Source organism: Hemitrygon akajei, unplaced genomic scaffold, assembly GCF_048418815.1.
Source record: "Hemitrygon akajei unplaced genomic scaffold, sHemAka1.3 Scf000057, whole genome shotgun sequence".
NCBI classification, from domain to species: Eukaryota; Metazoa; Chordata; class Chondrichthyes; order Myliobatiformes; family Dasyatidae; genus Hemitrygon; species Hemitrygon akajei.
The window spans coordinates 142252-166617 of NW_027331943.1; the positions used below are offsets into that span (position 1 = coordinate 142252).

General features: G+C 46.0%; 1 protein-coding gene across 1 annotated transcript in view; it reads left to right on the forward strand.

Moving 5' to 3' along the window:
* The first annotated feature begins 2176 nt into the window (after positions 1-2176).
* Positions 2177-24366, forward strand: part of LOC140721523 (uncharacterized) — a 40923-nt gene continuing 18733 nt past the window's right edge. The window contains 2 exon segments of the mRNA XM_073036337.1: positions 2177-2224; positions 4591-6162. Coding sequence (XP_072892438.1) covers positions 4972-6162 — 1191 coding nt within the window. The 5' untranslated portion in view covers positions 2177-2224; positions 4591-4971.

Genomic DNA, 24366 nt, shown 5'->3' on the forward strand with positions numbered 1-24366 from the left:
CAGATTTTATCAAATCCCGTGTGTCAGGTACTTACTGTCTCTATCACACTCACTATGTACACTAGAGAGGCCACTCGGCCCATCTGATCCTTACCCATGTTTCTGTTCCATTTCAGTTTATGAAAATCTACCCCTGCCGTTCCCCTCTCACTTTCCCTGAGATGACAAGTTGCAACTAGTCACCACTCAGTGGGATCGGAGATTTCCCTTGAATTTCATAGAATCATAGAAATCTTCAACACATTACAGACCCTTTGGCCCACAGTGTTGTACCGACCATGTAACTTACTCTGGAAACTGCGAAGAATTACCCTAGCGCATCGCCCCCTATTTTCCTAAGCTCCATGTAACTATCTAAGGGTCTCTTAAAAGACACCATTGTATCCGCCTCTACCACCGTCACTGGCAGTGCATTCCACACACACACCACTCTTTGCTTAAAAAACTTAGCTCTGACATCTCCTCTGTATCTACTTCCAAGCAGCTTAAACCTATTCCCCCTCATGTTAGCCGTTTCTGCCCCGGGAAAAAGCCTCTGGCTATCTACACGACCAATGCCTCTCATCATCTTATACACCTGCATGAACTTCCTGCATGATTTTCTCCGGGCTGAATAAGACGATGAGCTCACTGTGGTTGTGACGTTCTTCAGGGCTCTGGACGAAGTTGGTTAAACTCCTGCTTCCCTGCTCTTTTCAACGTTTTGGGTCATTTTCACCAATTTTAAAGGACTGTGCCTCAGACAGCTGTCTTGTTGCAATTGTTACGTACCAGTAGCAACAGATCACTAACGGAGTCTGGTTTCGATGTGAAAACCATTATCTTTATTAGTATCCACTCCAAATATAAAAGATTAAACGAAATAAACAGAAGTTAACAGTGTTGTGCGTAGATATAGCTCCCAAACTATCAAGCTTGGGAAACAATGCTTAAAGTCTTATGATGGTAAAGTAGAAAAGTTCAGTAATCCACGGAATAAGTGAGTGAGAGGAAAGATTTGTAAATCCACACGAACATGTAGAGAGAAGGCAATTACGAAGAATTCCACACACATTCCACGCTGGGTAAACGAAATAACAGCCGCCGAAGATCTTATCCGTCGATTAGTTCCGAAATCCACTTCGAAAAATCACTAGGTGACAGTCACAGGAATATCGTCTTCAAGTGGTTACCACAGATCACCCGGATTCCGGGTAAGGGCCAACAAAAGTGATACCACAGGATACTCCTGCAAATTCACACATATGGATGATACGAAGTGACAGTCACACATCCGTTGTGCACTGCGTGCCGATGATCAACCTAATCTTCTGGGCATGGAAGAACTCCACCCCATAGAAGTGGCAAGCTGAAGTTCCAACAGCTTGTGTGTGTGTGTGTGTCTCTCTCTCTCTCTCTCTCTCTCTCTCTCTCTCTCTCCCCCGCCCCCCGCAGTGTGTGACTAGCGTCACAGCCCCGCCTCCCTCAGGCACTGAAAGCGACACTCACAGTAAACGAATCTGCGGTCTCGCAACACAAGTCTGACAGCAGACTAGCGAGTGAAACTTCGATGGTGCAGAGTCAGAAACCAAAGTGTTGCCAGCCTGAGTCAGGGCTTTGGGGCTCCAGAGAGAGATGGAGTGTAGAGTTTACGAGGAGGAGGAGGAATCAGACCAGCAGGATGTGGCTACAAAAGAAACAGTTGGAAACTGGTTGACCGAAAAAAATGATGGTTTATTTCTGCAAAATACTGGAGGAAATCAACAGATCCGGCAGCAAATGTGGAGAGGAATAAATAGACAACGTTTAGACCGAGCCTCTTCAACATGCCTACACTGTGTACTCCGCTGCAGAGTTGCTGCTTGAACTGCAGCGTTCCTCCAGCATTTTGTGTGTGTGCGTCTCTGTATTTCCAACAACTGCAGAATCTCCTGTGTTTTATATCTGCATTTTACTTTGGCATTAGATACACGTTGATATTGACTATATTGCTTATGGGAGCCGCTTTCTGCGTTAAAACAGCTGCAGATTTTTCTATACACACTATAAAAAAAATGAGGTATGGACATTGAACAGGTGCTTGCAGAAATGTTTAATGGCACCGTGATTACCCATAAAGTCCTGCGTTAAAAGATTTTGACCGGCTTTGAAGCACCGATGAAATGCGCAGGCGTCAGGGCTGTGACGTCTCCGAATATGACGCATGCGCGCAGTACACAGAAGGCCTTGCAGATATCGTTTGCGGGTAAGAGCGATTCTCAGTCTTTCTATCTTAAACACCGTTTTCAGGGCAATTCCTGTGAACTTCGAAAACCGTGACCCGCAATCCCAGGACAGCCCTGCCCTCTTCCCTCTCTCTCCGCCCCACGATCCGTACACGGGCCCCGGGGATCTTCCGGTTGATGAGGGAATGGGAACCGATGGATCTCTCAGACAGAGCTGAGCTCCAGCTATCTAAATGCCAGGATTTGGAACTCCGAGAAAGGGAACAAAATCTTTTACATCACCAGTTGAGAAAATCGCCTTTGTTCTACCTCCAATCACTAACAAGAGAAAATCTGAAGATGCTGGAAATCCAAGCAACAGACACAAAATGCCGGAGGAACTCAGCATTAGTACTCTTTTCCGTAGATGCTGCCTGGCCTGCTGAGTTCCTCCAGCATTTTGTGTGTGTTGCTTGTTCTACCTCCTTTTGTTCTCGACTTTTCTACCGGTGAGGACATGTTTTGTCCCATTCTCTATGGGTACGTAATGATATCAAACACCTTTGCCCTGGGCAACAAGTAGCTTTCACATCACAAATGTGCCAGACTCCAATGAGACAGACTATTGCCCTTCCCTTCATATTCATTGGGATTGCCATCACTGAGTTCACCACCGTTAGTCACCCGGGGGAGAGTTCAGAGGAAATATTTATGTAGAATGCAGAAACTGGTGATACCTGTGTGCATGTGGTGGTGCTAAAGTTGCCCGAGAATTTGCAAGTGGGAAGAAGTGGAGTGATATTTGGAAATCTGACTTTTTAAAGTGTAATTTAGCTAGCAAACCACATATGGACAATGTGCAAAAGCTTTGGTGAGAAAATCATTCATTACCCGTTACAGGCCTGGTACATAGGTTGTGTGAGAGTGCAGATGAACTGGATGGAACCCAGAGGAGATCAAAGTTCCTATTGACAGTGAAAATGAATACATCTGAATGATAATAAAATACACTGCGCACATGTTGTCACTGGCTAAAAATGCACAGTACAAGCTTTACATGCACACTGGTCATTACAAATTAGAGGAGACATTGGCGGGAAGGTGGGGAGACCTCCAGTGTCCCTGATGTCCTCACCAACAAGATGTGCATCCAGCTGCAGCTTGTAACTCTGCACTTTAAGGAGTTGGATCTTGAAATGGATGAATTCCAGATCATCCAGGAGTTGGAGGAGGTGCTAGATATGACATGAAGTGAGATGAGTTACACCCAAGGTGCAGGACACAGGCAACTGGGTGAGAATCAGGAAGGGGAAGGAGGTTAAATAGCCATCGCCGAGTACTCTTGTTGCTAGCCAACACAGCAACAGGTGGACCACTTTAGAAACTGTTGGGGGGAATTGCCTGGCAGAGGAAAGTCAGAGGGGTGATAGGGGATTGGTTAGTTAGGGGAACAGAACAAGAGGGGACTAATATCCTAGTAGTAAAACTTGCTAGAGGTAATGTTGGGGTGGGGGGGGGGGGTGACGTGGTTAAAATAAGTTGTAGGGGGAATGGGAGCCAGAATGACAGAACAGATAGTGGAGAGGGTGAATTGAATTGAATTGACTTTATTAAGTACATACTTCATAAACGTGAGGAGTAGAAATCTTTACGTTACGTCTCCATCTAAATGTGCAATGTGTAATTTATAATAGATAGTCTGTACAAAGGACAGTCAATATAACATCAAAATGCAATTGTATCAGCATGAATTAATCAGTCTGATGGCCTGGTGGAATATTATGTCCCGGAGCCTGTTGGTCCTTTTGCTGTGGTACCATTTCCTGGATGGTAGCAGCAGGAACAGTTTGTGGTTGTGGTGAATTTGGTCCCTGATATCCTTTGGGCCCTTTTTACACACCTGTCTGTGTAAATGTACTGAATAGTGGGAAGTTCACATCTACTGATGAGCTGGGCTATCTGCACCACTCTCTGCAGTTTCCTGCGATTAAGGGAGGTACAGTTCCCATACCAGGCAGTGATGCGGCCAGTCACAATGCTCTCAATTGTGTCCCTGTAGAAAGTCCTCAGTGGCCCCATCCCAAAGTTCTAAATACTGTCTGAGGTGAAAGAGGTGCTGCTGCGCTCTTTTCACAACACAGCCGGTGCGTACACACCATGTGAGATGCTTGGTGATGTTTACACATTGGAGATGGCAGAAATGCCCTATTATTATAGAGACGGGAAGAGCATCAAAGAATTTAATGGTCATTCCAGATACCAGCACTGTGCCAAGGTACAAGATTATTTCTCTCTCCAACTTGAGTTGAACTTCACTGTAATGTCAGATCACACCTTGACAACTCAAGTCATTTCATCTGAAATGTTGTCCTTCACCCATTGATGGATTTTGTAAATCTTTTCACAGGTTAAAAATGACAAGGAATTTGTCTACGGGAACCTCAAACACAACATGCCAGTTTTGCTGTCTCTGTCCAGATATTTAAGAGAGGAGCAAGGGATTCACTCGATCATCCTTCCTGCTCAGACTGTGGGGAAGGATTCACTCAATCATCTGACCGACTGGTGTGCCCGTCATTTGCTGGGACACTGGGAGTGGATTTAGTCAGTCATTTCAACTGAAGGTACATCAGCAAGTTCACACTGGGCAAAGCCATTCATCTGTTCTGTGGGTGAGAAGGCATTCAGTTGGTTATACCACCTGTGGACACACCGGTCAGTTCTCTCTAGGCAGAGGCTGGTCATCTGCTGAATTTTTGGGGAAGGATTCACTCGGTCATCTGACCTAATGGCTCACCAGCGAGTTCACACTAGGGAGCGGCCGTTCACCTGCTCAGTCTGTCGGAAGGGATTCACTAGGTCATCTCACCTGCTGAGACACCAGTCAGTTCACACTGGAGAGAGGCCGTTCATCTGCTCAGACTGTGGGAAGGGATTCATTTGCTCATCCCAACTGAAGGTACATCAGCGAGTTCACACTGGGGAGAGGCCGTTCACCTGCTCAGACTGTGGGAAGGGATTCACTCAGTCATCCGACCTACTGGCACACCAGTCAGTTCATACTGGAGAGAGGCCATTCACCTGCTCAGAGTGTGGGAAGGGATTCACTTGCTCATCTCACCTACTGAGACACCAGTCAGTTCACACTGGAGAGAGGCCATTCACTTGCTCAGACTGTGGGAAGGGATTCACTTCCTCATCTCACCTACTGAGACATCAGCGAGTTCACACTGGAGAGAGGCCGTTCACCTGCTCAGACTGTGGGAAGGGATTCACTTGCTCATCCGAGCTGAAGGTACATCAGAGAGTTCACACTGGGGAGAGGCCGTTCACCTGCTCAAACTGCGGGAAGGGATTCAATCAGTCATCTGAACTGAAGGTACATCAGCGAGTTCACACTGGCGAGAGGCCATTCACCTGCTCAGACTGTGGGAAGGGATTCACTTGCTCATCCCTACTGAAGGTACATCAGCGAGTTCACACTGGGGAGAGGCCGTTCACCTGCTCAGATTGTGGGAAGGGATTCACTTTCTCATACAAACTGAAGGTACATCAGCGAGGTCACACTGGGGAGCGGCCGTTCATCTGCTCAGACTGTGGGAAGGGATTCACTTGCTCATCCCAACTGAAGGTACATCAGCGAATTCACACTGGGGAGAGGCCATTCACCTGCTCAGACTGTGGAAAGGGATTCACTCAGTCATCTGAACTGAAGGTACATCAGCGAGTTCACACTGGGGAGAGGCCGTTCACCTGCTCAGTGTGTGGGAAGGGATTCACTCAGTCATTTAAACTGAAGGTACATCAGAGAGTTCACACCGGAGAGAGGCCGTTCACCTGCTTAGACTGTGGGAAGGGATTCACTCAGTCATCCATCCTAATGGCACACCAGCAAGTTCACAGTGGGGAGCAGCCGTTCACCTGCTCAGACTGTGGGAAGGGATTCACTCGGTCATCTCAACTGAAGGTACATCAGAGAGTTCACACTGGAGAGAGGCGGTTCACCTGTTCGACTATGGGAAGGGATTCACTCGGTCATCCATCCTAATGGCACATCAGCGAGTTCACACTGGAGAGAGGCCGTTCACCTGCTCAGACTGTGGGAAGGGATTTACTCGGTCATCCGACCTATTGGCACACCAGTTCATACTGGGCCGTTCACCTGCTCCGTGTGTGGGATTCACTGAGTCATCTCATCTACAGACAGCAGCGTTGTTCACACAGGGGACAGGCCGATCATCTGCTCAGACTTTGGGAAAAGATTCTCTCAGCCAAATCAACCAAATGTGCACCATTGAGTTCACATTGGGGAGAGGCGGTTCACCTGCTGCGAATGTGGGAATGTATTCACTCAGTCATCTAAGCTTATGTAACTCTCGCTTTGGCTAGCAGCTTAATATACGGGGTGATAGCCCCCCACCCCAGCCCGGTCAAACTTAAGAAATCTCGTTTGGGTGGATGCTGCTTGAGGTGTCCCCGTTACAAATTAGTATGCTGAAATAACAAACAGTAAACAATATGTGATTAAATGATTGAGCTTTATAATTCTTACTTTGACCTTAGCATTAGTAAAGAAAAATTAAAAAAAAGAAAAAGTGCTCACTTTCTCCATTTGCATCTTCTGATGTCTCCCTGGCAAAAGACCGTGGTAATATCTCTTCCAGACTCACAAGAAAGAACATTTCTGTCATTGGACAGCCCCACACTCCAAAACCCTGTTATCTCTAGTCGTAACCTAAACATTGCTGCTACAGAGAAACCATTACCTCAGCAGTGAAACATTACAGAGAGGCCGTTACATGAGCAGTGAAACCTTACAGCATGTTATACTTGTGAGACACTACCGGGTTTACACTGAGGAGAAAGTTTCAATGAGCTGCATGCTGGATATTTGTCCATCACCGTTGCTGAATGCAATTTCAGGAGTGACTGTTGGTGCTGAACTCTGCAATTATTGCTGCTGCTCACCACACCCAGTTCTGCACCTTGGTCACTGGGCATGGGAGGAGTTTATTCTGCTGCATATTCACCTTTAATGGGACAGGAGTTTAATATTCTGGGTCTAAGACAAATAAATCAGTTCTATTTTGAATTCTGTCTTCGGTATTTAGGTTTCACACAACTAGTGTACAGTAGGGAGTCAACTCAAGCCAGCTGGACCCTGCCAGTGATTCAGTTCCATGACATTCCTTTTTAATCCTCCCCTGTTGTTCATATCTCGCTCTCCCTGGGTGGTGAGATCCACCACTGGATCCATCATCCAGTGGTGACGGATTCCAAACAGACACCACTCTGTGGTGAAGAGGGTTTCCTTTGAGTTTTCTGCAGAGTGAAGATGTCGAGGAGAAGGGAATCAGCAGCAGGGCATGGCAACGAATGACAGAGTAGTAACATTCGGAAGCTGATTGACAGAGAAAATCTTTTGTTTGTCTGACTGATGACACAAACTATACCCATGGCGAGGTGCTCCACTGGTCGAGGAACTTGTGTGCATTGGGAAATGCTTTATCTACTGAGGGAGTTGTTCCTGCTTGTTTATCTTGTAATATTATATCCGGATGGTTATTATGGATTGTCCTATCTGAAATAATGTATTGATTAACGTATAATTTTGTCACCATCTCGTCTTCTTAGATCGTTGGAATGTCTCCCATGGAGGGTCATACTCATTCCACTGTTTAATGTTTCCTTCCAGAGTGATGATTCATTTTTTTGAGTTGGCCTCTCATTTAAGTTTTCTGGTCTGTATTTCTTATCACGATTGCATATACACACATGGAGTGCTGAATCCAGTTCATTTTTGATTAAATCATATACTTAGAAGTTTTATCTGACTGTTGTGTGATCTTTCCTCATGTGTGTTATTTCTCTTCCTCCTTCTGTCCAAGGTCGTGTTAATCTCAGTGGGTTTGAGTGGAAATAGTCTTTTCTAAAGCTTTCTTAAGATCTTGTTTATCTTTCTAAATTTTACTGATTGAAATGGGACCAAGATAATTTTATTAAAAAAAATTCAATGTCGGTATTGATGAAAATGTTTATTGCCTGTGTGGTATTTGCTAATTATTGAGCTCTATTTGGTAGGTTTTTTAAAGCCTTGAACTAACTTTTGTCAAAGGTTTTCCGTATTCCGCACTACTTTCTATGTTCTTTGCTTGTTGATATTCCAGATACGTGGGTACCCAGCGTTCCGGTGAAGGGTCTTGGCCTGAAATGTTGATTCCCATCCATAGATGCTGCCTGACATGCTGAGCTCCTCCACCACTTTGTGTGTAGTTCTCTAGATTTCTAGCATCTGCAGTTCCTCTTGTTTCCCAGATACTTACATATTTATTGAAAGATCAAGCTGCTATTGGGTTGTGTGGCTCTGTTGTTAAAATATTAAATAAAATAATTAGAAAGAGGTGGCATAGGGTTGGAAGGTGTAGAATATGTGGGTAGAATCAAAGAACAGCAAATGTACAAAACAAATCCTTGATGAGAATTGTATAGGGACCTCCAAACAGTAGTAAGAATGAGGTCCACAAATTTCAATGGGAAATAGAAAATACGTGCCATACGGGCAATGTTACAATAGTCATGGGGGATTGTCATGCAGGTGATTAGGAAAATCAGGATGGTGTTAGTCTCAAGAGGAGGAATTTCCTAGAATGCCTACAAGATGCTTTTTTTTTCCGAGCAGCTCGTGGTTGAGCCCACTTGGGGATCAGATATTCTGGATTGTTGTAATGAACTGGAATTAATTAGGTCACTAAAGTCCAAAGAACACTTAGGGGCAAGTGATCTTAATTTGATCAAATTCACCCTGACATTAGAGAAGGAGAAGCTAAAGTCAGATGTGGAATAAAGAGAATTAGAGAGGCATGAGAGAAAAATTGGTCAAAATTGATTTAAAAAGAACATGGGCAGGGACAAAAATGGAGCAGCAATGGCTGGAATTTTTGGAAGCAATTTGGAAGGCACAGGATAGATACAGTGGCATGCAAAAGTTTGGGCACCCCTGGTCAAAATTTCTGTTCCTGTGAACAGCTAAGCGAGTAAGAGTTGACCTGATTACAAAAGGCATAAAGTTAAAGATGACACATTTCTTTAATATTTTAAGCAAGATTACATTTTTAGTTCCATCTTTTACAATGTCAAAATAACAAAGAAGGAGAAGGGCCCAAAGCAAAAGTTTGTGTGCCCTGTATTGTCAGTACTGAGTAACACCCCCTTTGGCAAGTATCACAGCTTGTAAACACTTTCTGTAGCCAGCCAAGAGTCTTTCAGTTTTTGTTTGGGTAAATGTCTGGGTTCAGTCATAAGTAGCAAAGTACTGACTGTGGAAATTACAAGTCAGAATATTATTAGAGTCACAGAGAGCAGCAGCACTGAAACAGGCCGCTCGGCCCTTCTAGTAAATGCCGACCTGTTTTTATTGTTATTGCCTAGTTCCAACAATCTGCACCAGAGCCTCCATACACCTCCCACCCACGTCCTCACCCAAATTCCTCCTTAGTGTCTAAATCAAACCCACATCCTACACTTCCACTGGCAGCTCATTCCACACTCTCACCAACCTCTGAGTGAAGAATTCCCCGAAAATAATTCACTTTCACCCTGAACGTATGCCCAATGTCAGGGTGAGAGGGAGGATGGGGCAGAGAGGGAAGACAGTAAGGGGAGGGGTGGTCAAATGCAGAGAGGGAAACAGAGCAGAGAGATTATACTGAAAATCTTTCAGAAAAAGTAATTGAACTTGCTGCAAACCTACTCTCCATATCCTGTACATTCTTAATCAAATTATTGATCTAGATGACAATAATGGTTGATGTTCAAAGTAAATGTTATTATCAGAGTACATATATGTCACCACATACAACCCTGAGATTGTTTTTCCTACAGGAACACTTAGCAAATCTATAGAATAGTAACAGGATCAATGAAAGATCAAGTGGAGCATAGAATTCAACAAACTGTGCAAATGTAAATATAATTAAATATCAATGAATAATGAGAGCAATGGGGTGTAACCCTGGGGAACCTCACTAGGCCCGGGCCTCGAGTCCAATAAACAGCCTCCCACCATCACTCTCTGCTTCCTACCATCAAGACAACTGTGCATCCAGTGAGCCAGCTCTCCCTGGATCCCATGTGATCTGACTTTCCACAGCAACTTACCATGTGAACCTTATCAAAGGCCTCACTGATGCCCATATCGGCCCCGATCCTGGGACAGAGGTGTCACCGATCAGAGGGCATGGATTTAAGCAGAGGATGAAGAGGATTAGAGGGATCTGTGGAAAAGATTTGTCACTCAGAGGGTAGCTGAAATCTGGAACACACTGCCCGAGGTGGTGGTGGAGGCAGGTCCCTTCACAACATTTACGAAGAGGATGAGCATTGAAACTGTCGAGATACAGTCGGCTGTGAACCAAGTGCTGATAAATGGGACCAGTGTAGACTGTGAGTGGATGGTCAGAACAGGTATGGCCGGCCAAAGGCCTGTTTCCGTGCTGTGTGATCCACCACTCCGGACATGCTAAATTAATGATGCAAGGCATTGATTTCAAAACTCCACACCCCTCTCCAACCTGAAATAAATCTGACTGCACCCCTTTGTCACCACTGGGAATATCTGTTTCTGTCAAGGTAACATACAAATTGATCACTTCTGCTAAACAACTGGCAATTGATGAAGTTTCTGTGTCTTCTTCCATTAATGTTGCTGCCTTACAGTAAAACTAACCCTCTCACTGTGTCAGAATCAGTGATTAAATCAGACCCCAAACACTGTGCTTTCATCCCTGCACGTTATAACTGGAACCACCTCACTGAGGGTCTGATCGAGACATGGGATCACATCTGCCCTGCTTCTGACAATTCAAATACCCTCAGAATGGTTTTCTGATTCAGTCTGAAGGTTATGGTACATTCAGCTCGACGTCAGACCTGACAAACCATGTCTTCCCACAGCTGGTTCCACCTGTTGGTGTGTCCTCTTTCCTCCACCGCCAGGGAAGCTGCATCTCCACACAAACTCCCCACTTGAGACGACTGTCTGTACCCGTGACACAGGAAATCACATCACTGTCACTCTCCTGATAACGTGTCTGACCTGCTCACCTCCGAGTATCCTCCCTCAACAAGCCTCTTCCTCAGTCACCGTCTGTGAGATTATATAAAAATACAATCACTGTAAAACGATCTATCAGACAGCTCCTGTACCCCTCCACCCCGGATGATGGTTTGCTGATTAAAACTCTCTCTCCTCAGCCCTTTCACTATTCCCTTTCCCTTTGCAAACTCCAGATATGCCAGCTGATCCGAACCCACTGTGAGGACATTTATATCTCACAGGAGGATGTAGAAACCCGTGTTGTTCTCTGATACAGAGGTCACTGACACTCCACCGCCATCCCAGTCTGCACCAACAGCCCATGACGGTGACAGCTCTTCCAGACACTGGGGCTTTGTAACAAACACAATGTTAACAGCAAGATTAGACAGCAATTCATTTGAAGAGAGAATTGTTGCTTCCTAAAAGGACACACCACCACTCAGCTGGCCGGGCAGCATCTATCAGAGAGAAAAGCCACACTCCCACTCCACCCCCCGCATAAAACAATGCAATCAGAGGTTTATGATCATTTTCAACATCAAAAGATTGCCCTGACACAAACTGATGAAATGCCTCACAAGGAAACAAAATGCTGAGCAATTCTTTTTCAATCTGGGCATAACGTGTTTCTGGATCAGATAATGAACGAGTTGCATGTGCCATTTGTAGCCATCCCTTATCATGTTATGATCATTTTCAACATCAGTAGATTCCCCAGTGGGAATCGGAATGAAAATGTTTGAACATCAGGAAGTCCCGCTCGGAGCGGATAGTTCAAAGGTTAATTTATTATCAAAGCAGGTATCCGTAAACAATTCTTGAGCTTTTTTTCTTCTCCGGAAAACCACGAAAGTCGTTCAGAGAGAAAAATCAAACTCCCACCTCAACCCCCGCATCAAAAAGACAGCATCCCGATCATCAAACCCCCAAAATCCACCCCTCCCGCACAACAGGGAACAATATCGTCGACCGCCACCCCCCCCCCGCAAAAAAACAACCCTACCCCGCACAACTGCGGAGGAGCCGATGTCACCAGTGTGGAGGCGGCCGCGTCGGGAGCAGCGGACACAACGGGCGACCCCGGAAGATTCACAGGTGAAGTGTCGCCTCACCTGGAAGGATGTTTGGACAACGGAGAGAGTTCGACCGTCCGGCCCTTTCACTGTGACACCCCGAACTCCACATCAAATCCGTCCAAACGAATCTGGGTGAAATTTAATGACCAATAAATATAATTCCTCTCAGCGATCAGCTGTCTGAGTGATTCCCTGACTCTGAGAGGCAGGGGTATCTATGGTCCACACTGTCAGGGTGTTGAGTTTACTAGGAGACAAAGACTGCAGGGACGAGAGGTTTTCTGTTGACTAATACAGTGTGTGTGGACCCCGCTGGCAATTCTGGTGTTGTGACCCGAATCGAGACAAACACCACGCTGCCCACTCCACCAACAACACGGCACAGCCGGACACATAACAGGGGACTTTACATCCCACAACACTGGATTCAGTGATGAAACCCGTGATTAATGTTGTTGTCCCACCGAAAAATCCATTAAAGTGCTTTTAAATACGAGCGCTCCCCACAGGTGACGTCACACAACTCCCCCCCCCCCATTCGCCTGACGTCACACATGGGCTCCCCACACCGGGATCTGCCCTGACGGTCGCGGTGTGTTACGTCACCCACGTGCTGCTGTGCTCGAGCTTTATCGGTTTAACGGCTGGGCTAATAATTAAGTGTTTATAAACATCGACTGATTTAACTGAAACCCGCACATTTCCTGTGTGGGTCTGAATTGTGTGTCGGGATGGGATGGGAATCGAAATTATAACCCTGAGAACTCTGTGACCTGGGGGTGGCTGAAAAGGGATCGGGGAAGATATGGAGGGAAAAACTAAATACGTGTCTGGTGTAAATATGGAAATAATATAGGGAAATAATGAAATAATTTGGGAAGTGCGGCGGTGGGTCGGGCAATATGTGAAGCGGGAGGAACAGTCACCGAGTCACGTGATCCTGTTTTACCGCCGATCGTCAGCATTTTCCGAGGCTCCGCCCAACGCCCGTGACGCAATAAGCAGATTGCGCATGCTCACATTCCCGGTAAAGGCAGTGCTGTTTTTTCGTTCTTTGTGAAAGCGGGACGGCGGTGAGATCGGGATCGGGAGGGGGATCCCGCCCCCTTGGACGGGGAGCCGGAGACGGATTATTCTCTGCGGGGCAACACCAACAATTTCCCTTCGGTGAGTATTGAAGCCGGTCCCGAGCGGGGAGGTCTGACGTTGGGTGGTGAGTTAACTTTCCCGAATTCAAACAAGATCAAGCCTGCAGATGCGGGAAATGCGAGCAACGCGCACAAAATGCTGGAGGAACTCAGCAGGCCGGGCAGAATCTAGGGGAAGAATACAGTCGACATTACCGGCCGAAACCCTTCGGCAGGACTGGAGAATAAAAGGTGGGGGTGGGGAAGGGAGAGAGAAACACAAGGTGATCGGTGAAACCTGAAGGGGGAGGGGATGAACTTTCCCGAACTGGCGGCCTCGCCTCGCTTCCTTCACAGAATCTGCCGGGGTCGGTCCGCTCAGCCCCTGTTGTTCTGGTCCTATTAGCACGATGAAGTAAAACATGTTTCCCTATTGTTACTGACAGAGAATTGTACAATTTGTGTTCCGTGTGTTATCTGAATGTAATTGCCTGTGATGCTGCCACAAGTCAGTGTTTCTCTGTTCCTGCACCTTCCCGTACTTGTGCACTTGGCAATAAATTCAACAGGTCCTGCGAAAAGTCAGTGAGATTTGATTAGTGATGATCATCTTGGCAGCTCGGTAGGTCGAATGTATGAGACAGTACACTGTTAAATGCAAAACCCTGAACAGTGTTGATGATCAGAGGGATCTTGGAGTCCGAGATCATCGCTCCCTGAAAGAGTCCGCACAGATTGATCGGGTGGTTAAGAAGGCAAATGGCGTGGTTGTCTTTATCATTGAGTTCAAAAGTTGGGAAGTTATGTTGCAGCTTTGTAAGATTAATTAGGCCACATCTGGAGTGTTTTATACAGTTGTGGTCGCTCTCATTCTCTGAAGGATATCGGGGCTTTGGAGAGGGCGCAGTAGAGGTTTACCAGGATATTGCTTGGAATAGAGGGCCTGAGCTATAACGGGAGGTTGGTCAATCTTATGTTGTTTTCTCTGGAGCCGTGCCGGCTGGGGTGAGACTGAATAGACGTTTATAAGATTACCAAAGGATTAGAAGCAGTGTCTCAGAAAGGCAGCGTCCATTATTAAGGAACTCCAGCACCCAGGGCATGCCCTTTTCTCAATGTTACCATCAGAGAGGGAGATATAGAAGCCTGAAGGCACACACTTAGTGACACAGAAACAGTTTCTTTCCCTCTGTCTTCTGATTGCCGAATAGACATTGAACCCTTGAACACGACCTCACTTTTTAAATATATAGTATTTCTGCTTTTTGCATGATTTTTAATTTATTCATAGAATAACGGAAAACCTACAGCCCAGTATAGTCCCTTCAGCCCACAAAGTTGTGCTGACATGTTCCTGCCTTAGAAATTACTATGGTTACACATTGCCCTCTATTTTTCTAAGCTAGTTTTTCTCTATTTTCCTCCGGTGCCGCCAGGTACATCCAAAAATCTCTGAAAAGAGCCTATCATGCCCACCTCCATAACCATTCCCGGCAGCCCATTACACCACTCTCCACCTCTCTCTGACTAAAAAAACTCACCCCTGATATCTCCTCTGTACCTACTCCCCAACACCTTAAACCTGTGTCCTCTTGTAGTTACCAATTCAGCCCTAGAAAAAAGCCTCTGACTACCCACATGATCAATGCCTCTCATAACCTTATATACCTCTTTCAGGTCACGTCTCATCCTCTGTCGCTCTGAGGAGAAATAGCCGAGTTCACTCAACCTATTTTCATAAGGCATGATCCCCAATCCAGGCAACATACTTTTAACTCTCCTCTGCAGCCTTTCTAAGATTTCCACATTCTTCCTGTAGTGAGGTGACCAGAATTGAGCACAGTGGAGTGTGACCAGGGTCCTATATAGCTGCAACAAAAACTCTCGGCTCCTAAACTCAATCACACAATTAATAAAGGTCAATGCACCGTAGACCATAGAGTCAACCTGCATATCAGACTTGAGTATCCTATGGACTCGGATCCCAAGATCCCTCTGATCCTCCGCACTGTGAAGAGTCTTCCCATTAATGCGATATTCTGCCATCATGTTTGACCTAACAAATTGAACAACTTCAAACTTATCCGGGTTGAACTCCATTTGGGACTTCTCAGCCCAGTTTTGCATCCTTTCAGTGTCCCACTGTGACCTCTGACAGCCCTCCACACTATCCACAACACTCCCAACATTTGTGTCATCAGCAAATTTACTAACACATCCCTTCACTTTCCCATCAAGGTCATTTATAAAAATTACGACGATCAATGGTCCCAGATATACATATACTGTAATTTTTTATTATTATTTTTTTTTCTATATCATGTATTACATTGAAATGCTGCTGCAAAGTTAACAAATTTTACACCACATGCTGGTGATAATAAACTTGATTATGAATCTGAGTGGATAGACGATATATTTTTCCTGGGGATTGAAATGTCTAATACACTTAAGGTGAGACCAGATGTAAGCGACAAGTTTGTCTCTTTCCACAGAGCAGTGGGTAGCTGGACCCTCTGCCTGGGGTGGGAGACCCCCACCAGTCACGTGATCCTGTTTGCCCCTCCCATTTATCCGCAGATGTAACAATCTCTTCACACATGCTCACTGTCTCCGGGTGGGTGGTGTTTTCCTTTCTGCTCAGTCTTCAATGTTTAATGTTCAGTGAGTTTTGTTCATAGTAACATTTAATAGAAATGTTTGGTTCTCCTTTTTATTGCTAATCGGCTTCATTGTCTTTCATGTTAAAGTTAGACATGTGGTGAGAGATTTATTGGAAGAAAAACCCCAAATGGAAGCAAACCATGACTGAAGACGAGGGAACAGCAACAAGTGATTGAGAGCACCAACTGGAGAGATCCCATCTGACTCAGAGATTCCAGTGATTCAGTCAGGAGAAAGTTTGGTGAGTCTCATTTACTCAAACACTGGTCCTTTAGACATTACATACCTGCACAAAGGAAGGTAGGAAATAGTTGGAGTGAGACTGAATGTGCCCAGAAGTAACAGTTATGCCTCTGCCAGACCCATTTACAATCACTCCAGGTCTGGTAATGTGCTGCCAGCAGCCCAGCCCTTTGAAATCACTCCCATTCCTGCACAGTGGTTACTCAGTTCAAGATCTTGCATCTCCTGAAGTAGCTTTTGGTCAGTTCTGAGTGGGGAGAGGGAAAGAGAGGGGAGGGTTTATACTGACTGTCTTTCAAAAAGAGTAATTGTTTGAACTTGCTGCAAACTCTCTCCCCATACCCTGTACTTTCTCACTAAATTATTGACATAGAAGACAAGTAGCAATGGGTGTAACCCCAGGGAATGTCACTAAGCACGGGACTCGAGTCCAAGAAACAGGCAGTCACCATAACACTCTGCCTCCTACCACCCAGCCATTCCCAGACCCTGGGGCTCTGTAACAAACTCAATGTTAACAGGAAGATTACTCACTGATTAAGATGATGAGAGAATTGTGGCCTCCTGAAAGGATACGCGAGCTGAGCTGTCTGATTCATTGGACCAGATCCACCCTCGTTGACAACGTAATTTACCCCTTGCCCATCCACCCAGGTCGTGTTACTTCCGATCACCCGCAGTACCCCAACCACCCTCCGTCCCCCCAGTGGCCCCACACCCTTCTGACCATTCACCCCACACCGACACATAGACAGGCCCCCTTCACCCACATCCACCCTCCCAGCTTGGGGAACCAGAGCAAACTGATCCCGCAATCCTGACTCAGTACAAAACTAAAACCAGGGATGCAAGACTGGAGAGCCCGGAGCCTCCAGCTGTCCGGCTCGGTCCCGGCCCTTTCCCACTGCAACCGGCCCTCGATTTACACAAACCCGAGATTAACACCTTCCTCCCCACTACCTGAACAGGAGAAACACCCGCATCAGCTGGGGTTGGCATTGCACTGCGATTTGCAGCAGGTCCCCGTATGCTGTGAAGCTCCCCCCGTCAGATATGTAGACCAGAACCGTACGTGTTAAGACTCCCCACTGTCGGATATGTAGACCAGAACCGTATGCGTTGACTCTCCACTGTCAGATATTGAGACCAGAACCGTACGTGTTAAGACTCCCTGCTGTCGGATATGGAGACCAGAACCATACGCGTTAAGACTCCTCGCTGTGGGATATGTAGACCAGAACCATACTGTTAAGACTCCCCGCTGTCGGATATGTAGACCAGAACCATACTGTTAAGACTCCCCGCTGTCGGATATGTAGACCAGAACCATACGTGTTAAGACTCGCCGCTGTCGGATATGGAGACCAGAACCATACTGTAAAGACTCCCCGCTGGCGGATATGTAGACCAGAACCATACTGTTGAGACTCCCCGCTGTCGGATATGGAGACCAGAACCATACGTGTTAAGACTCGCCGCTGTCGGATATGGAGACCAGAACCATACTGTTAAGACTCCCCGCTGTCGGATATGTAGACCAGAACCATACTGTTAAGACTCCCCGCTGTCGGATATGGAGACCAGAACCATACGTGTTAAGACTCCCCGCTGTCGGATATGTAGACCAGAACCATACTGTTAAGACTCCCCGCTGTCGGATATGTAGACCAGAGCCATACATGTTAAGGCTCCCCGCTGTCGGATATGGAGACCAGAACCATACTGTTAAGACTCCCCGCTGTCGGATATGTAGACCAGAACCATACGTGTTAAGACTCCCCGCTGTCGGATATGTAGACCAGAACCATACTTTTAAGACTCCCCGCTGTCGGATATGTAGACCAGAACCATACTGTTAAGACTCCCCGCTGTCGGATATGTAGACCAGAACCATACTGTTAAGACTCCCCGCTGTCGGATATGTAGACCAGAATCATACTGTTAAGACTCCCCGCTGTCGGATATGTAGACCAGAACCATACTGTTAAGACTCGCCGCTGTCGGATATGTAGACCAGAACCATACTGTTAAGACTCCCCGCTGTCGGATATGTAGACCAGAACCATACTGTTAAGACTCGCCGCTGTCGGATATGTAGACCAGAACCATACTGTTAAGACTCCCCGCTGTCGGATATGTAGACCAGAACCATACTGTTAAGACTCGCCGCTGTCGGATATGTAGACCAGAACCATACTGTTAAGACTCCCCGCTGTCGGATATGTAGACCAGAACCATACTGTTAAGACTCGCCGCTGTCGGATATGTAGACCAGAACCATACTGTTAAGGCTCCCCGCTGTCGGATATGTAGACCAGAATCATACATGGTAAATGTCAGGGCATGGAATGTGATTAATGACCCTACAACAGGGGACTGAATAAATAGTTAGTCTAACAATTCTAATCAGACACACCATCTTCTCACCTTTCTCCCTCATCCCTGGCTACTTACCCCGTGTCCCTCACCACTCCCTCCTCACAGTCCCTCTTCCTCATAGGGCCCTCTACTTCAGCCCTCCCTTCTTGCTCCCTCTCTCCCTCACTGTCTCGCCTCTCCCATACCCCTTCCTTATCATCGCCCCTGTCAATCATCCTTGCTTCCTCACCGACTCTCTCCCTCTCCCTTCCCTCTTCCCTATCCCTCTCAGTTACGCTGCTACTCAACCAGCCTCCCACTCTCTTTCGCCCCTTTCCTCACACTCTCCTTCTTTTTCACCTCTCTCTACTCCTCTATTAGCAAATAGTACTCCTCTCTTGTGTCTCTCTTCACCTACTCACTCTCTCATGCCTCTCTCTTCATTTCTCTCACACTATCTCCCCTTCTCCCCTTCTATCCACTCTGTTTCTCTTCCTTTTCCATTCTCTCTCCCATCCCACAATCCCTGTCCCTACCCCTATCATCCGCCAACTCACTCTCAATCTCAGTCACCCTCTGCCTTCTCATCTCCATCTCCTCCTCTCTCACGCACCCTCTCACCTCAACCAAACTTTTCTCTCTCACTCAGTCACCTCCACCACTCTGTAACCTCCTCCATTTCCAGCTTTCTCTCTCTCTATCTCTCTCCCGACATTCCACCACCCCCACTCTCCCAAACACTCTCACTGCTGGCTCCCGTATCCCACATTGTTGGCCCCTCTTTCTCACCCTCTAAATCTACCAGTCACCGCTCACATTCTCCCTCTTCACTCTCTGTCAGTCCTCCTCCTCCTCCCCCTCTCTCCCATCACACCCCGTGCTCTCCACCCCATCCCATACAGTGCTTTGCAAATGGTTAGGCACCACTGGTCAAACTTCCTGTTACTGTGAATAGTTAAGTGAGTAGAAGGTGAACTGATCTCCAAAAGTCATAAAGTTAAAGATGAAATATTCTTCAACATTTTAAGCAATTTAGTGTATTATTTCTGTTTTGTACAATTTTAGAGTGAGAAAAAGGAAAGGAGCACCATGGAAATGTTTGGCCACCCCAAGAGATTTGAGCTCTCAGATAACTTTTACCAAGGTCTCAGGCCTGAGTTAGCTTGTTAGGGCTATGGCTTGTTCACAGTCATCGTTAGGACAGGCCAGGTTATGCAAATCGCAAAGCTTCATAAATACCCTGACCCCTCAAACCTTGTCCCAACCATCAGCAGCCATGGGCTCCTCTAAGCAGCTGCCTGGCACTCTGAAATTTAAAATAATGGATGCTCACATAGCAGGAGAAGGCTATAAGAAGATAGCAAAGTGTTTTCAGGTAGCTGTTTCCTCAGTTCGCAATGTAATTAAGAAATGGCAGTTAACAGGAACGGTGGAGATCAAGTTGATGTCTGGAAGACCAAGAAAATTTTATGAGAGAACTACTCATTGGATTGCTAGAAAGGCAAATCAAAACCCCTGTTTGATGTAAAAAATTCATTCAGGAAGATGTAACAGACTCTGGAGTGGTGGTGCGCTGTTCTACTCTGCAGTGACACCTGCACAAATATGACCTTCATGGAAGTGTCATCAGAAGAAAACCTTTCCTGCATCCTCACCGCAAAATTCAGCGTCAGAGGTTTTTCTGACATTGAGGGAGAGGTTGTTTTCTTGACACCAGACAGATGTTGTTCAGACCTCAGATACAGTCAGCAATCAAATGCTTGAACATGGTGCGATGGATGTGTTGAGCTGTGGAAATCACGATGGAAGAAGCATCGTAGGAAAGCCAGATGAGCCCAGGGCAAGGAATTATGATATCGTAGGCATTACTGGGAATTGGTTGCACCCAACAGTCTGAGGGATTTAGAGGAACCAATTTGTAGAGAGTTCATAGACTATACCAAGTAACAAAAGTTGATATAGCAAGTGATTTTAACTTTCCATATATTGACTGGGACTCCCATACTGTAAAAGGACTAGATGGGGTAAAGTTTGTCAAATGTGCCCTTAATCAGTACGTAAAACATCCGGCGTAGAAGTGTGCAATAAGCTGTTAGGAAATGATCAGAGCTGGTGACAGAAATTAGTGTATGTCAACACCTTGTGTATAGTGATCATAATGCCATGAGATTCCAAGAAAATATGGAAAAACAGAGGCCTGGACCTCTCTTGAGATTCTAAATTGGAGAAAGATCAATTTTTATGGTATTTGCAAGGATTTGACAAGGGTGGATTGGGACAGGCTGTTTTCTGGCAAAGGAGTATTTGGTGAGAGGGAGTTCTTCAGAAGTGAAATTCTGAGGGTGTAGAGGTTGTACGTGCCTACCAAAATAAAAGTTGAAAGGTAACTGGTGCAGGGAACGTCAGTTTTCAACAGGTATTGAGGCCCCAGAAATTTTGTTCCTCGAAATTCCTCAGGCTGTTGGGTGCTACCAAGACACATTAATGACTACAATATCATATTTCCACACCCTGAGCTCATCTGACTTTCTTTAGTTGTCTTTTGTTGGTTTCTGAAAGCTTCCCAATAGTTTTTGCTCTTTTGTTTGCCCTCTCTTTGGCTTTTATGTTGGGTTTGGCTTCTCATTTCAGCCACGGTTGTGTCCTCCTGCCTTTCCATTGCTTCCACTTCTTTGGGATGTATCGATCACTCAGCTCCCGAGTTGCTCCCAGAAACTCCAGTCATTGCTGCTCTGTTGTCACTCCTACCAGATTCCCCTTCCAGTCAGGTTTGGCCAGCTTCTCTGTCACAGAAACATGGAGAAGGTCAGAACAGAAACATGCTCACTCTGGACGATCAAAATGGTAATCTATACAGGAGACAAAATAGATGGGGGAGGTTTTAAATAGTAGTTTTGCATCTGTATTTACTCAGGAGATGGACACAGAGTCTGTAGAGGTAAGGCAAAGCAGCATCAACTTCATGGACCCTGTACAGATTACAGAGGTGGAGGTGTTTGCTGTCTTTTGGCAAATTAGCATGGATCAATCCCCAGGGCCTGACAAGTTTTTCCCTAGGACCCTGCGGAAGACAAGTGCAGAAATTGTTGGGGCACAAGCAGAGATATTCAAATCTTCCTTAGTGACAGGTGAGGTACTGGAGGATTGGAGGACAGACAATGTTGTTCCGCTGTTCGAGAAGGGCTGTAAGGATAAACAAGAAAATTATATGTTGGTGAGCTTGACATCAGTAGTGGGAAAGTTATTAGAACATATGTGCAGGATCCGGATATGTAAGCATTTGGATCGATGTGGTCTGACTAAGGATAGACAGCATGGCTTTGTGCATGGTAGGTCATGTCTAACCAATCTTACCGAGTCTCTCGAGGAAGGTATCAGGAAAGTGGATGAGGGCAAGGCAGTGGATGTTGTCTACATGGACTTTAGCAAGGCACTTGACAAAGTCTCATATGGGAGTTTGGTCAAGAAGGTTCAGTCACTCAGCATTCAAGATTAGACAGTAAATTGGATGAGACTCTGTCTTTGGGAGAAGCCAGAGCGTGGTAGCAGATGGTTGCCTCTCTGACCGGAGGCCTGTGTCTAGTGGTTGCCACAGGGATCAGTGCTGGATCTGTTGTTGTTTGTCATCTATATCAGTAGTCTGGATGATAAGATGGTTAGGGATCAGCAAGTTTCTGGATGAAACCGAGACTGGGGATTCAGCGGACTGTGAGAAGACTATCATGGCTTGCAGTGCGAACTGGACCAGGTGGAAATATGGCTTGAGAAATGGAAAATGGAATTCAATGCAGACAAGTGCGAGGTGTTGCATGTTGGTGGGACCTACCAGGGTGGGTCTTACACAGTGACTGGTCGGACATGGAGGAGTGTTGTTGAAGAATGGGATCTGGGAATACAGGTCTATATTTCACTGAAACTGGTGTCACAGTTAGATAGGGACAGAAAGAAAGATTTTGGCACATAGTCCTTCATAAACCAAAGTACTGAATGGTATGTTATGTTGACTTTGTACAAGACATTGGTGAGGCCTAATTTGGAGTATTCAGTGCAGTTTTGGTCAGCAACCTACAGGAAAGATATAAAGACTTTGAAAGAGTTCAGAGAAAATTTGCAAGGATGTGGCCAGGTCTGGAGGACTTGGGTTATAAGGAGAGATTGAACAGGTCAGGGAACGTAGAAGATTGAGGGGAGATTTGATGCAGTTATACGACTATTTAGAGGTTTATAGATACGGTAAATGGAAGCTGGCTTTTACCACTGAGATGGGGTGGGACTACAACCAGAGGCCATGGGTTAAGGGTGAAAGGTGAAATGTTAAGGGGAACATGAGGGGAAACTTCTTCACACAGCCGGTAATCTGGGTGTGGAATGAGCAGCCAGCACAAGTGGTGCATACGAGCTCGATTTCAACATTTAAGAGGTTTGTGTAGGTACCTGGATGTTAGGGGTACAGGAGTAGAAAGTTTAAATAGTTCAACACAAACTAGATGGGCCAAAAGGCCTATTTCTGTGTTGTACTTTTCCATGACTGTGACAGAACCTTAAATAATACTAATATTCACTCAAATTCATTTTAACAGCTGTGCAGACCAACCATATATCTTGAGTCGGAGATATTTAAGGAAAGGTACCTCAATACCTCAATTCCGGAGTCTCTCCGGTTAGCGGACGATTTCCCTCCATGCCTCTCTGACGTCATGGGCAACCACATACGAGGCAAGTATGCCATTGCCTTCTGCCGGGTGAGTTTCCAAAGAGATCACCAGCTCGTAACCCAGCATGGATGGAAAGCGTGTAGGGGAGCCGGCTGGATTCGAACTCAGGACCTTTCGTCCCGAAGTCTGGCACTGATGCCACTACGCCACCAGCCAGGTCAGGAGATATTGACATGGCATTGAAACTGTGGCACTTTAAATTAACATTACATAAAGGAAAACCCTAACGGCACATCAACAAAGGCTATTTGCATGAGAGGGTTTCTGTTACAGTGGGGCCAGGCATCCTTGCAGCTCAGTGGGAACAGGGTATAATGTGAATGGACAGGGTCAAACCGAGCCAAGTCTCAGATTGGAGATTCCAGAAATGCCCCATTCTTATAGAGCATCAGAGAGTTTGAGGGTCATTCCAGACACCAGCACTGTGTAGAGTTAGAAGGTGATTTCTCTCTCCAACTTGGGTTGAACCTCACTGTAACAGTGTGATGTCAGATCACACCTTGGCAACTCAAGTGATCTAATCTCAAATATTCTTCTTCACCCACTGATGGATTTTTAAATCTTTTTACAGGTTAAAATCGACAAGGAATTTGTCTATGGGAATTCAAACGCAACACACCAGTTGTGCTGTCTCTGTCTAGATATTTAAGGAGCAAGGGATTCAATCAACCATCCTTCCTGCTCAGACTGTTGGGAGGGGTTCACTCAGTCATCTGACCAACTGGCGCATCTGTCATTTTACACAGGGGAGAGGCCATTCACCTGCTCAGACGGTGGGAATGGATTCACTCGTTAATCTCAACTGAAGTTACATCAGCAAGTTCACACTGGGCAAGGCCATTCACCTGTTCTGTGTTTGGGAAGGGATTCAGTCAGTCATCCCATCTGTGGACACACCAGTCA